The sequence below is a fragment of the Hyperolius riggenbachi genome, chromosome 5 (assembly GCF_040937935.1).
Source record: "Hyperolius riggenbachi isolate aHypRig1 chromosome 5, aHypRig1.pri, whole genome shotgun sequence".
NCBI classification, from domain to species: Eukaryota; Metazoa; Chordata; class Amphibia; order Anura; family Hyperoliidae; genus Hyperolius; species Hyperolius riggenbachi.
In genome coordinates, this window is record NC_090650.1 from 5,032,430 (window position 1) to 5,044,811 (window position 12,382).

At 46.3% G+C, this 12,382-nt stretch overlaps 1 protein-coding gene across 1 annotated transcript in view; it reads right to left on the reverse strand.

The window, feature by feature from the left end:
* The window catches only part of LOC137517956 (serum paraoxonase/arylesterase 2-like), a 32,395-nt gene that overhangs the window by 3,442 nt on the left and 16,571 nt on the right, over positions 1–12,382 (reverse strand). The window contains exons 5-7 of the mRNA XM_068235043.1: positions 7,214–7,346; positions 5,010–5,210; positions 1,558–1,639 (exon numbers count right to left, since the gene is read on the reverse strand). Of these exons, the coding sequence (XP_068091144.1) occupies positions 1,558–1,639; positions 5,010–5,210; positions 7,214–7,346 (416 nt within the window). The remainder of the gene's footprint in view (positions 1–1,557; positions 1,640–5,009; positions 5,211–7,213; positions 7,347–12,382) is intronic.

The following is a 12,382-nucleotide window of genomic DNA, read 5'->3' on the forward strand; positions in this document are numbered from 1 at the left end:
TGGGCAGGGTCTCCCTTTATTAGGAACACTATACTAATACTGGGTAGGGTCTACCTTTATTAGGAACACTATACTAATACTGGGTAGGGCCCCCCTTTATTAGGAACACTATACTAATACTGGGCAGGGCCTCCCTTTATTAGGAACACTATACTAATACTGGGTAGGGTCTCCCTTTATTAGGAACACTATACTAATACTGGGTAGGGCCTCCCTTTATTAGGAACACTATACTAATACTGGGCAGGGTCTCCCTTTATTAGGAACACTATACTAATACTGGGTAGGGTCTCCCTTTATTAGGAACACTATACTAATACTGGGCAGGGCCTCCCTTTATTAGGAACACTGTACTAATACTGGGCATGGTCTCCCTTTATTAGGAACACTATACTAATACTGGGCAGGGCCTCCCTTTATTAGGAACACTATACTAATACTGGGTAGGGTCTCCCTTTATTAGGAACACTATACTAATACTGGGTAGGGTCTCCCTTTATTAGGAACACTATACTAATACTGGGCAGGGCCTCCCTTTATTAGGAACACTATACTAATACTGGGCATGGTCTCCCGCTATTAGGAACACTATACTAATACTGGGCAGGGCCTCCCTTTATTAGGAACACTATACTAATACTGGGCAGGGTCTCCCTTTATTAGGAACACTATACTAATACTGGGTAGGGCTTCCCTTTATTAGGAACACTATACTAATATTGGGTAGGGTCTCCCTTTATTAGGGACACTATACTAATACTGGGTAGGGCTTCCCTTTATTAGGAACACTATACTAATATTGGGTAGGGTCTCCCTTTATTAGGGAACACTATACTAATACTGGGTAGGGCCTCCCTTTATTAGGAACACTATACTAATATTGGGTAGGGTCTCCCTTTATTAGGAACACTATACTAATACTGGGTAGGGTCTCCCTTTATTAGGAACACTATACTAATACTGGGCAGGGCCTCCCTTTATTAGGAACACTATACTAATACTGGGCATGGTCTCCCGCTATTAGGAACACTATACTAATACTGGGCAGGGCCTCCCTTTATTAGGAACACTATACTAATACTGGGTAGGGTCTCCCTTTATTAGGAACACTATACTAATACTGGGTAGGGTCTCCCTTTATTAGGAACACTATACTAATACTGGGCAGGGCCTCCCTTTATTAGGAACACTATACTAATACTGGGCATGGTCTCCCGCTATTAGGAACACTATACTAATACTGGGCAGGGCCTCCCTTTATTAGGAACACTATACTAATACTGGGCAGGGTCTCCCTTTATTAGGAACACTATACTAATACTGGGTAGGGCTTCCCTTTATTAGGAACACTATACTAATATTGGGTAGGGTCTCCCTTTATTAGGGACACTATACTAATACTGGGTAGGGCTTCCCTTTATTAGGAACACTATACTAATATTGGGTAGGGTCTCCCTTTATTAGGGGTAAAGTAATTTTCTTATTTTTCTTTCTTTTCTTGTCTAATTCTGTCACACGTCACTTCATGTTCACATTAATATACTTGGGATGTCTTACCTTTACATAAGATAACGACCAGTTGGCGTGTTTCTGAAAGACATTGATTGTATGAGCTGTGAGATCGGCAACGTAGATGAACCTGCAGAGAGATAAACGTACCATGTAAAGAACTTACAATAAAGGATGTTTTTTTTATTAGTTAACCTCCTTAGCGGTAACCCCGTGCTGGACATGGGGTAAGCCGCCGGAGGGTGCCGCTCAGGCCCTGCTGGGCCGATTTACTTAATTTTTTTTTTGCTGGACGCAGCTAGCACTTTGCTAGCTGCGCCAGCACCCCGATCGCCGCCGCCGCGCGCCCGATCGCCGCTATCCGGTGCGGCGCGCGGCCCCCCCCCCCAGACCCCGAGCGCTGCCTGGCCAATCAGTGCCAGGCAGCGCCGAGGGGTGGATCGGGTCTCCCAATGACGTCCCGACGTCGCTGACGTCGGTGACGTCATCCCGCCCCGTCGCCATGGCGACGGGGGAAGCCCTCCAGGAAATCCCGTTCTTTGAACGGGATTTCCTGATCGGTGATCGCCGAAGGCGATCGAAGCGGGCGGGGGGATGCCGCTGAGCAGCGGCTATCATGTAGCGAGCCCTCGGCTCGCTACATGATAAAAAATTTTTTTTTTTTTTAAAAACTGTTGCGCTTCCCCCTGGCGGTATTTTTCATACCGCCAAGGGGGTTAATGATACATATCACAGAAAATCAGAAGTGTTCACATTCTGATGTCTACATCAATAAATAGATGCCAATGTGTGATTACAGGGAAGCTCTGTGCTGTGATGTTAGCATTAAAGACAAGAGAATTGTTGGGTTCTGTCTGCTTGGATCTCTTTGCTATTAGCACAGCAGTGTGAGCTGGTATTTCCCAGCTGATCAGGTTATTGGAGCCAACAATCTGCACTGCCACCAATCTGGTCTAATAACATCAGCGATGGTCACAATCAGCTAATTACGAAAAACTTTGCGTGCATTTTTGCATTTATGCTTATACGTAATTACGATTTGTAAATTCAATTGACTTCGTAGAGTGATTCGTAATTTCGCCTAAAAGTTCACGTAATTTTCGCATAATTTTGTGCCGACTTTGGCAGTAAATAGCAAAGCCTACCTACAAGTTAGTGACACCAAAATTGCGACATATGTGTAACAATCGGCGGGGACGCCGCCGTGGCGGAGAGCGGCATGGCCGCCGCTTCCGCATCTCAGGTGGCGGTCGTCCCCGCCGCTCGGTCACAGGAATGTTTACGGCCAGGTCCTTCGCTCGCGCACAGGGCAAGGGCTACACGTGCGCGCCCAGCGGCAGGACCTTTATTCCTCAAAGAGAGGCGTCAGCTGACCGAAGGGTCGGCTGACGTCACTGGAGGCGCCGACCGCTCCTGATTGGCTGGGCGGTGGGGACGTGCCTCAGAGACTCCTCAGCTTCAAAAGAGCTGAGGAGTCACTCGCAAGTTGTCTGCTGTTGCGATCACTTCGTGTTAGCAATCAGACCTTATTTAGATCCGGTGTGCTTTGATCCGGGAGGAAACCGGGGATTTCACACAGTGATAGGATTTGTGAATTATATTGTTATTATCTGTTTATGACTCTGGCTCGTTTCTGACCATTCTTACTCTCTGTGATTCTGTACCTTTGCCCATCTGATATTGCTGCCGACCCTGCCTGAATATCGTTACCTCTCTCTGCTCAGTGATTCTGTACTTTAGCCTATCTGATATTGCTGCCGACTTTGCCTGTTAACTGTTTCCTCTCTGCCTCCCGATTCTGTACTGTATCTGCCAGTCTGTTACTAAACCCAATTAGTCTGACCTTTCTACTCACCAGTGAGCCCTTGTCACTGGTGAGGTGTTCGCGGTGCTGACAGTGCCCACCATCTCCTCTGGTGAGGTATAGTCAAATCTGTCAGTACTTACTGTTCGCACCAATCACTACACTCAGTACAATAAAGTGTGACTAAGGTCTCGATATCTCTCAGTGTTGCTATATTTGTATTATTGGTGATTCTGCAGATCACCATATAATCAGATATAGTATCTGCATTGTTTGGTGATACTGCAGATCACCAAACAAACAGAACTTTGTTATTGCTGACACCAATCGTCACAATATGTTAAGGAGGATAGTGGGTACAGGTCAAAAAAAGAATTTTCCAAAAATCCCTTGTAGTGTTTGAGAAAATTTATTTTAAAAATGCAAAGAAAAAAATGTTTTTTTAAAGAGAATCTGTACTCTAAAATTCTTACAATAAAAAGCATACCATTCTATTCATTATGTTCTCCTGGGCCCCTCTGTGCTGTTTCTGCCTCTCCCTGCTGCAATACTGGCTTGTAATTGCCAGTTTTAGGCAGTGTTTACAAACAAAAGACATGGCTGCTAACCAGAGTGTAATAGGCTGCGAGAAGCTCTGCCTGTGACTCATACAGAGCCTGCAGGGGGCGTGGAGAGGGTGTGTATAACTTCTACCTATCACAGCAGAGCAGCACATTCCTGCCTGAGCCGACAATGGAAAGAAGATTAGATGATATAACAGAGATAATACAGCCACTGTGCAACTAGGAAAGGCTGCAGTAAGACAGACCACATTAGAACAGGTATAGGAACTTATAGGATAGAAGAATTAAGGCTCAACATTTTGTTACAGAGTCTCTTTAAACCAAAAAAATACCAGTTTAAAAACCATTTTTCTTTGCATATTTAAAATCGATTTTCTTAAAAACTACAATGTCTTTTTAGTTAGCATTAGCATGTATGGGACTTTGCTATTAACCTCTAAGGTCGGCACAAAATTGTGTGAAATTACGCGAAAAATCAAGCGAAATTATGAAATACTATTACATACCAAATTAATTATGATTTTCCCTGAAATTTCGCATTACGATTACGATTACGATGCGTAGATGAGAATTTCGCTGCGAAATTTCGCATATGTAAAATTTTGGCCCACCACTCATTAACATAACATTGATTACAGTCAGATATTGATTGGAAGATTGGTCAGAGTGTCAGTTATTGGCCACATCGTTTTCTCTGTGTTTAGAAGCTGAAGCCCATAGCAAAGCCTCAGTGTAAACGACTTTTACGTTAGCCCTTAAATTCTGAACTTGACGCCCTGTGTGTGCGTAAGCTTACCGCAACTCCCGTGGACAGGTGTCTCTCTCCGTTCTCCATAAAAAGGTCCCGGTATGGTCGGCACTCCTGCGGGAATACGTAGCTGGTATACGTGTCCTCTGGTGCCCAAGTAGACATATTACACATGCCCATGCAGCATCTTCCCGTGGGAGTGCCAACCATGTGACATACCGGGACCTTTATATGGATAACGGAGAGAGACACCAGGCCACGGAAGAGGGGTGGTAAGCCTATGAGCACACACAGGGTGTCAGATTCAGAATTTAGTAAGGGCTAAGGTATCCTTTAAGGGTGGGCGGTGTTTGGTGAATGTGCAGTAATGGCAGGCAGCACGCACTTCCTGTCATGTGACATGGCGATCCCGTTGGCGCTGTGGAATCCCGAGGCCACTTCTCGGACATCGCCAGGACTGTAGTACACCACGTTCGTCCACATGAATCCGAAGAACATCTCCAGAAATCTCATTATAATCTTCTCAAAGTAAAAATCGTTTGTGGCATAAAAGCTCTCCGGTCCAACAGCGACAACATCGTTCACACTGCAAAACAAACAGAACATTATATATATATAGATTTGCAGTAAATTTGCATGCATACTGGAATTATTAACATCTGACCATCTGTGCCCACCAACGCTCCTGCTTTACAGAACAGCAGTGGAGCATTGTGTATTTCCTGCTCCTAGCGATGATACAGGTCCTCTTCACTTCCTCTTCAGTTTAGTGCCATGCAGCCAGCCAATCACCTTGCGGCATCCATCCTTGTCACATGACACGAAGCTGTATGGTGATTGGCTGCACAGCACTTGTAAACTGAAGAGGAAGTGAAGAGTACCTGTATCGCCACCGGGAGTAGGAAGTATATAATGCCCCCCATCCTGTGATAAAGGTTGGGGTGGGGACTATGACGAACATTACGGAAAGTCGTGTGCAATCGCCAACGATTTTCGTATGGTCCTGCACAATTCCTGTCAGTCCTGTGTAGAATAACACAAATACCTTTCTTTTGCTCTTCTTACTGAGAGCAACAGCCCCTCACCCACATCCTGTGTCAGGTCAGGAAAGAATTTTACACCTGGTCAATCCCCCTGGGTAGAGCCATTTGGCTACACAGCTCATCTCCCACAAGCCAGCTCAAACTGGCTGAGATAAAAATTCCCTCCAAACTCATAAGCTTCAAACAAAGAGAACTTTAATTTATTATAATTCAAAATAGGTTTGGCACAGCAAGACAAAAATTACATTTCCTGATACCTAGAAATCAGTTCTATCATTCATTTGAATTGCAATTTTCTAGCTATCGGGAATCTGTAGAGAAACCACATTAGAGCGAATGCAGTAGAATAGGCATGTATAGCCTCGTTTGATACAGGGTTGCAGGCCGCTTATGAATATAGTCTCGGATTTGCGATGCGCCAATCTGGGGCAAAGTCACACAGATTATTAATAATGGGTACATTTCTTGCTCTGAGTCTGGGGGTGGCAACCTTGCTGCCAGGAGATAACCCCGCCTGAAACACACCTACTTTCCAGGTAGTGGCAGCCCCAGAACTCAGGTCCTATAAAAGTGGGGCGGGACCAAACCTGCCCAGTTCTCCAAATTCCATCGACCAGGCATGTGCTTAAGGAGAGCCGACGCCTGCTGTGTTCACGGACTCTTAACCTGAATGCCTACTTTTTAACCGGACTTGTTTTCTTCATTCTTCAAATGGACTGCTCAGCTAACTAAGTAAGAATTTTCTGATTTTATTCCTTTTTATTTTTAAGCTCTGTGTATATATGTTAATTGGTGTATATAACTGTATGTAATGCATTTTTGTTATTAAACGTTTAAAAATCGTTTAGCAGTTATGACCTGTTGCTGAACATCCACAATCGTACCTATTCTCCTGAACTCGCTACCCTATGTTTAATAGAAGTGTACCTTTATAACCCGTAAGTGAGGACCCGGCCCAGATATAACGATCTGACCCAGGTTCCTGCATACTGCTAGGGGTTACTAAAGCGTTCTCCAAGTCCTAGTAATTACAGTAGCGGGCTGTGTAACTCGCTTGGTGGCAGATCTTTGAATTGTATGTGTGAGGTGAATCCGTTAGTGGCAGAACGCTCCCTCCATTAGTCAGTTCATCAAATTGCGAACGCGGGTTACCCTTCGTGATGAACAAATGACCGTGTGAGAGGTTTTCTGACGCTGATCGATTTACCCCATCCGCAGACCGGCCCTGCGGTCTGTGACAGGGACGCTAACTTATCTTTGGGGGAGGGGGGGCCAAGGGGACGGCCCTACGTAGTTAAACCCCTCCTTACACAGGAACACAAAGCAGTAACTTCCAGCACCTCAGTGTCATTACCTGTGTGTGAGCGTGGCCCCCTGTGATTGGTTGAACACTAGCCACTCCCCCCCCAGCTCTTCCTGCAGAGCAGCACATGATTGGCTGTAGCACACGGGCAGGCATGTCTGCTCCTCGTTGACGATTTGCAGCAGATCTGGGCATAACATTTCTACGGTTACGTTTCACGTCACAGAGGGTCTCACTCCCTACCTCTGCAGAGATGGATGAGTTATCGTCTTCCAATGCACAAGGACCTTATTCTCTGCATCGAATCTGAAGATCTCAATATCGGTTTTATACAGCGGGGGAGGGTGGTTCACCACAAACAGGTAAACGGTGCCATCTGAAAGATAAGAGGCCAGAAAGATAAGATACGTTCACAACAGACCGCAATGTACATTGTTCATATCCAATTATACCGGCACAGACTGACGCCGCTCAGAGCCCAATTACCTCTGAAGGTGCCCATACACTTATAGATGAGGCAAAACGACTGATTCCTCTCTGATTGGCCAATCCATGGAAGCACAGCACTGTAGGGTAACATTATGGCTTATTGATGGACTATCATTCCTGCCCCACCCCCGACTGACCTCCATTCTCTAATCTGTCTGATCCATACGAAATTCCTTCGAATGGACATTTAAGGGGAAACAATTCACATCAGATAAATCGAATCAAATGGGAAAATCGATGAGTGTGTGAGTACCTGTGTACTCTAATAGCAGCTAGTCTTGTTTATGGGATTAACCTGGTGGTCATGTTACCAAAGAGGTTAAAGCAAACTGAAAATGAAAAGTCAGAATAAACATACACAAGTCATACTTACCTCTCGTGTAGTCTACTCATCAAACTCTATCTCCTCTCCTGCGTCCTGTTTGTCCAGTGTGATCAATGGATTTCTCCATCCTCTATTTAAAAAAATGGCCATTACCCCATAACAGCTTCCTGGTCAGCACACTGTGAAACTGTAATATCACCCACTTAAGCCATAGGGAAACATGGACATTACCTTGCTCACCAGTTGTCCTTTCAGTTATAACTGACAGCAGCTGATCTATAACTGACAGCAACTGGTATATTTCAGTTCTGACAAAATCTTTTCAGAATTGAATGAATGGTTTTAAGAAGAAAACTGTGAGTTTCTGAGAGGAACTGATGGCGAGGCTAGTATGTAATATTCATTTGCAGCTACATCATGTGTTTATTTTAAATAATCTGACTCCGTTCAGGTTCACTTTAAGCTCTAGTTTGGCTTATTTAAAGGGAACCTAATGTGACAATAAGGTGGCCAGTTAGACTTACCTGGTGCTTTTAGCAGCCCCCTGCAGTCCCCTGGTCCCTTGCTCTCCTCTTCTCCCTTCAGGCACTGTGGAAGCTGGCCAGCTCTGGTCATGCGCAGCTCCAGCTATACGCCTCCTCTATCACGCTCCTGTGACTGGGAGTGTTCGGCGCAGGTGCAATTTTGCTTTGAACTGCGCAAAAGCTCCTGACTACTAGAGTGCGATCAGCAGGCACACAGCCCAGGGCCCTGCATGCAGCTGTCAGTGGATCGCAGTGGCTCTTGTAGAATGCACACTGCCAGGCAGGGCCGGAGCTACCATAGGAAAAAATGGGCAATTGCCCCAGGGCCCCTGAGCCTGTGGGGGCCCCCAAGATGTCCCTCCGCCATCTTAACTGTTGCTCCCCAGGGACTCTGCAGAGTCTTTGGCAGAGTAGCATCTCATCAGTGCTGGCGGGCAGGTGAGACACTACACTGACATAGACACTGCAGAGGACCCACGGAGCACAGTTAAGTTGGCAGGTGATTGGGGGAGGATCAAGCCAGCTCAGGGGCCCAGGAGGGAAATTTGGCTGCAACAAAGGGCCCCTAATGACGCTTTTTGGTCGGGGGTGTCTGTTGGGGTGCCCCCAGGCTAATTTTGCCCTAGGGCCCAATTGTTACTTGAACCGGCCCTGCTGCCAGGTCCGGTTTTACCTTACAGAAGCCTATAGGCACAGATGTCCTGGCGCCCTAGGCTCCGCCCTCCATGCATGCAGGTCCGGATTTACATCACAGGAGCCTATAGGCACAGATGTCCTGGTACCCTAGACTCCGCCCTCCATGCATGCAGGTCCGGATTTACATCACAGGAGCCTATAGGCATAGATGTCCTGGCGCCCTAGACTCCGCCCTCCATGCATGCAGGTCCGGATTTACATCACAGGAGCCTATAGGCACAGATGTCCTGGCGCCCTAGACTCCGCCCTCCATGCATGCAGGCCCGGATTTACATCACAGGAGCCTATAGGCACAGATGTCCTGGCACCTTAGACTCCGCCCTCCATGCATGCAGGCCCGGATTTACATCACAGGAGCCTATAGGCACAGATGTCCTGGCACCCTAGACTCCGCCCTCCATGCATGCAGGCCCGGATTTACCTCACAGGAGCCTATAAGCACAGATGTCCTGGCACCCTAGACTCCGCCCTCCATGCATGCAGGTCCGGATTTACATCACAGGAGCCTATAAGCACAGATGTCCTGGCACCCTAGACTCCGCCCTCCATGCATGCAGGCCTGGATTTACCTCACAGGAGCCTATAGGCACAGATGTCCTGGCACCCTAGACTCCGCCCTCCATGCATGCAGGCCTGGATTTACATCACAGGAGCCTATAGGCACAGATGTCCTGGCACCCTAGACTCCGCCCTCCATGAACCTACAAACACCCGCCGTACTGCACTGCAAGTGTGCTGGCTGGCCCAGCTGTCACTTCTCCCTTACTTCCCTTGCACATCATAGGTAGCTACAGGTACTACCCCAGTATTATGTAGCTAGAGGTGCCCCTGGGCCTGATTGAAGGGAGATCGCGTCAGAGGAATGCACAGAGCTGGGTGAGTATCATTTACACTCTAATCACGGAAGGAGGGAGAGAGGCGCTTGGGGAGGAGAGTCAGCTGCCTTTCCATCATCCTGCACCTGTAGGCACGTGCCTACCGTGCCTTATGGTAAATCCGGCCCTGCACACGGCGCTGTATCAGACGGCAGCACACATGATGTAAGCATATCCTGGTCCTCATAGCCGGAGGTGTGGAATGCAGTAAAACTTGTGTCTTTTTCCCAGTTCAAAAAAGTTTAGAGGTGAGAAGATATATACTAAAGGTGCAAACACACAATGTTAACGTGAGAGGGCCAATAGGTTTTGAATGCTTTGAACAGAATGGGTTAGTAAAATTGGCCAATCAGGATTGGATGTGTGTACCAGGCTTAACACAAAGGATTTTAAAGATTAGTCTAAAAGGGGCCATACATGATACAATCAAATCGTTTGCTTTTCCCATTTTTTCAATAAAAATCTGATTGAATGTGTTGAAAAAAATTAGATAAAAAAAAAATATAAAACTGAGATTGTTATCGTTTCATATTTTAGGAAAATCAACCATAACTGTATGGTATATTGGCTCGATTTTTTCTGATAATTTAATCAAGCGAAAAGTTTTCTCTGGTCTAAAAAAACCCTAAAAAATTGAATTGTGTATGGCCACCTTATAGCTTCATATAGTAACCAGACGGTTCTTGGTTGAGGCAACCTCTGATGAAACTCTAGCGTGTGTACAGCAGCCCCGATTGAGAATTGGAGGCAGCCTATTGAATAGGCTGCGTTTCTCCACTTTAATTTGCGTTCGGGGAAACGCCGTGAATCGCCCTCAGTGGGAACTGCCCTGAAAGGACAGAACTGTATATATTTCTACCTGAGGAATCCTCACAGCGTTGTTCTGTAACTCTGCAGAGCGTCGCCGCGGTCAGCTCGGGACATGCTGGCATTCTCTTATCTGTACACGGGAGGTCGGTCACATGACTTCATTCTGGACGCACTCCTGAAATCGTCAGCCTTCACCTCTGTACAGATTAGCAGAGTCTATGGCTCTGATCTTTGTACCTACATAGGATGTTTATCTCTTTGGCTGTATATAAGTAATACGCCTCCATGCATTGGCTACTATTCATGTACAGAGGCCCGCTACACACTGGCGCATTCCAGGCAGTCCTAATTCTCCGATATCGCACGAAACCTTCATTCACGGAATGTGGCGTGCGGCGGCCGGCTGCTACACTTCACTTTCACACGCTTGGGTTTTTTTTCCCACAAACCGGTATAAAAACTTTTGTGTTTTTGCAGCAGGCATATCCGAAAAGTTGGCCTGCACTTTTGCAAAAAATGCCCACCAACCATACAGCATTTTTTTTTTCAAGAATGAAATTTTATGGTTTTGCTCATCCCTAGTCTGAAGATATCCAAATAGATAAATTGCCTTACAGCTGTAAGGACTATTGCATTTATTTTTAAAGGAAACCTAAAGTGAAAGATATGGAGGCTGCCATATGTATTTCCTGTTAAACAATACCAATTGCCTTGGCGCCAGGGGCGTAACAATAGACCCTGCAAGGGATGCAGCCGCAGGGGGGCCCAGGAACTGCAGGGGGCCCGTCCTGAGAGACTGACAACTAAGGGCAAGGAGAGAAAAAACAATCTGTTCTCTGCACAATTGTTCTAATGATTGCATCTGCTCAGCCACTGAATCAAACAAAGTTTTTTAGTCAAAGATTTGTAGAGAGTTCCTATTCAGAGTGCAGGGGTAGGGGGCCCCATCCAAAGTTTTGCAGGGGGGCCTGTGATTTCTAGTTACGCCTCTGCTTGGCGCTCTGCTGATCTATTTGGCTGCAGTAGTGTTTGAATCACACACCTGGAACAAACATGCAGCTAATCCAGTAACACTTCAGTCAGAGTACCTGATCTGCTGCATGCTTGTTCAGGGGCTATAGATAAATGTATTAGAGAGGATAAGGAGGACAGCCAGGCAACCGGTATTGTTTAACAGGTAATAAATATGGCAGCCTCCATATACCTCTCACTTCAGGTTCCCTATAAAAACCACAGAAGCTGCACTCTGTCCGAAGCACATTGTTTCGATGCACGCTGAGGGCCAAACTAACTAGGCACCACATAGTAGTGATGTAATACTGTGCGGGGTGCGTAAGGGTACGTCAGGGGGGCTCCAGTTGTACCCCGAATTACATCTCCCTCGGAGGGGGAATAGCATTTGCCACTGCCGGGGAGTTTTGCGGTAGCAGGGAGAGCCGTCATTTGACTCTCCCACCATCCACGCCGATACCACGCAGCTGCAACCCGCTCGCTTTGCTGTCTCGATGACAGCAGAGCTCCATACTGTACGTTAGTCAGTGTAACGGCTTCGATATGTCAAATATCAAATGCATCATAAACCATACAATCCTATTTCAATTACAGAATCACAAAGTCCTCTCATTCACACAAAGAGGTCAACTTTTCCAACACAGAAGTTGATTAACCTTTCCAGATATAACTCACAGAACAG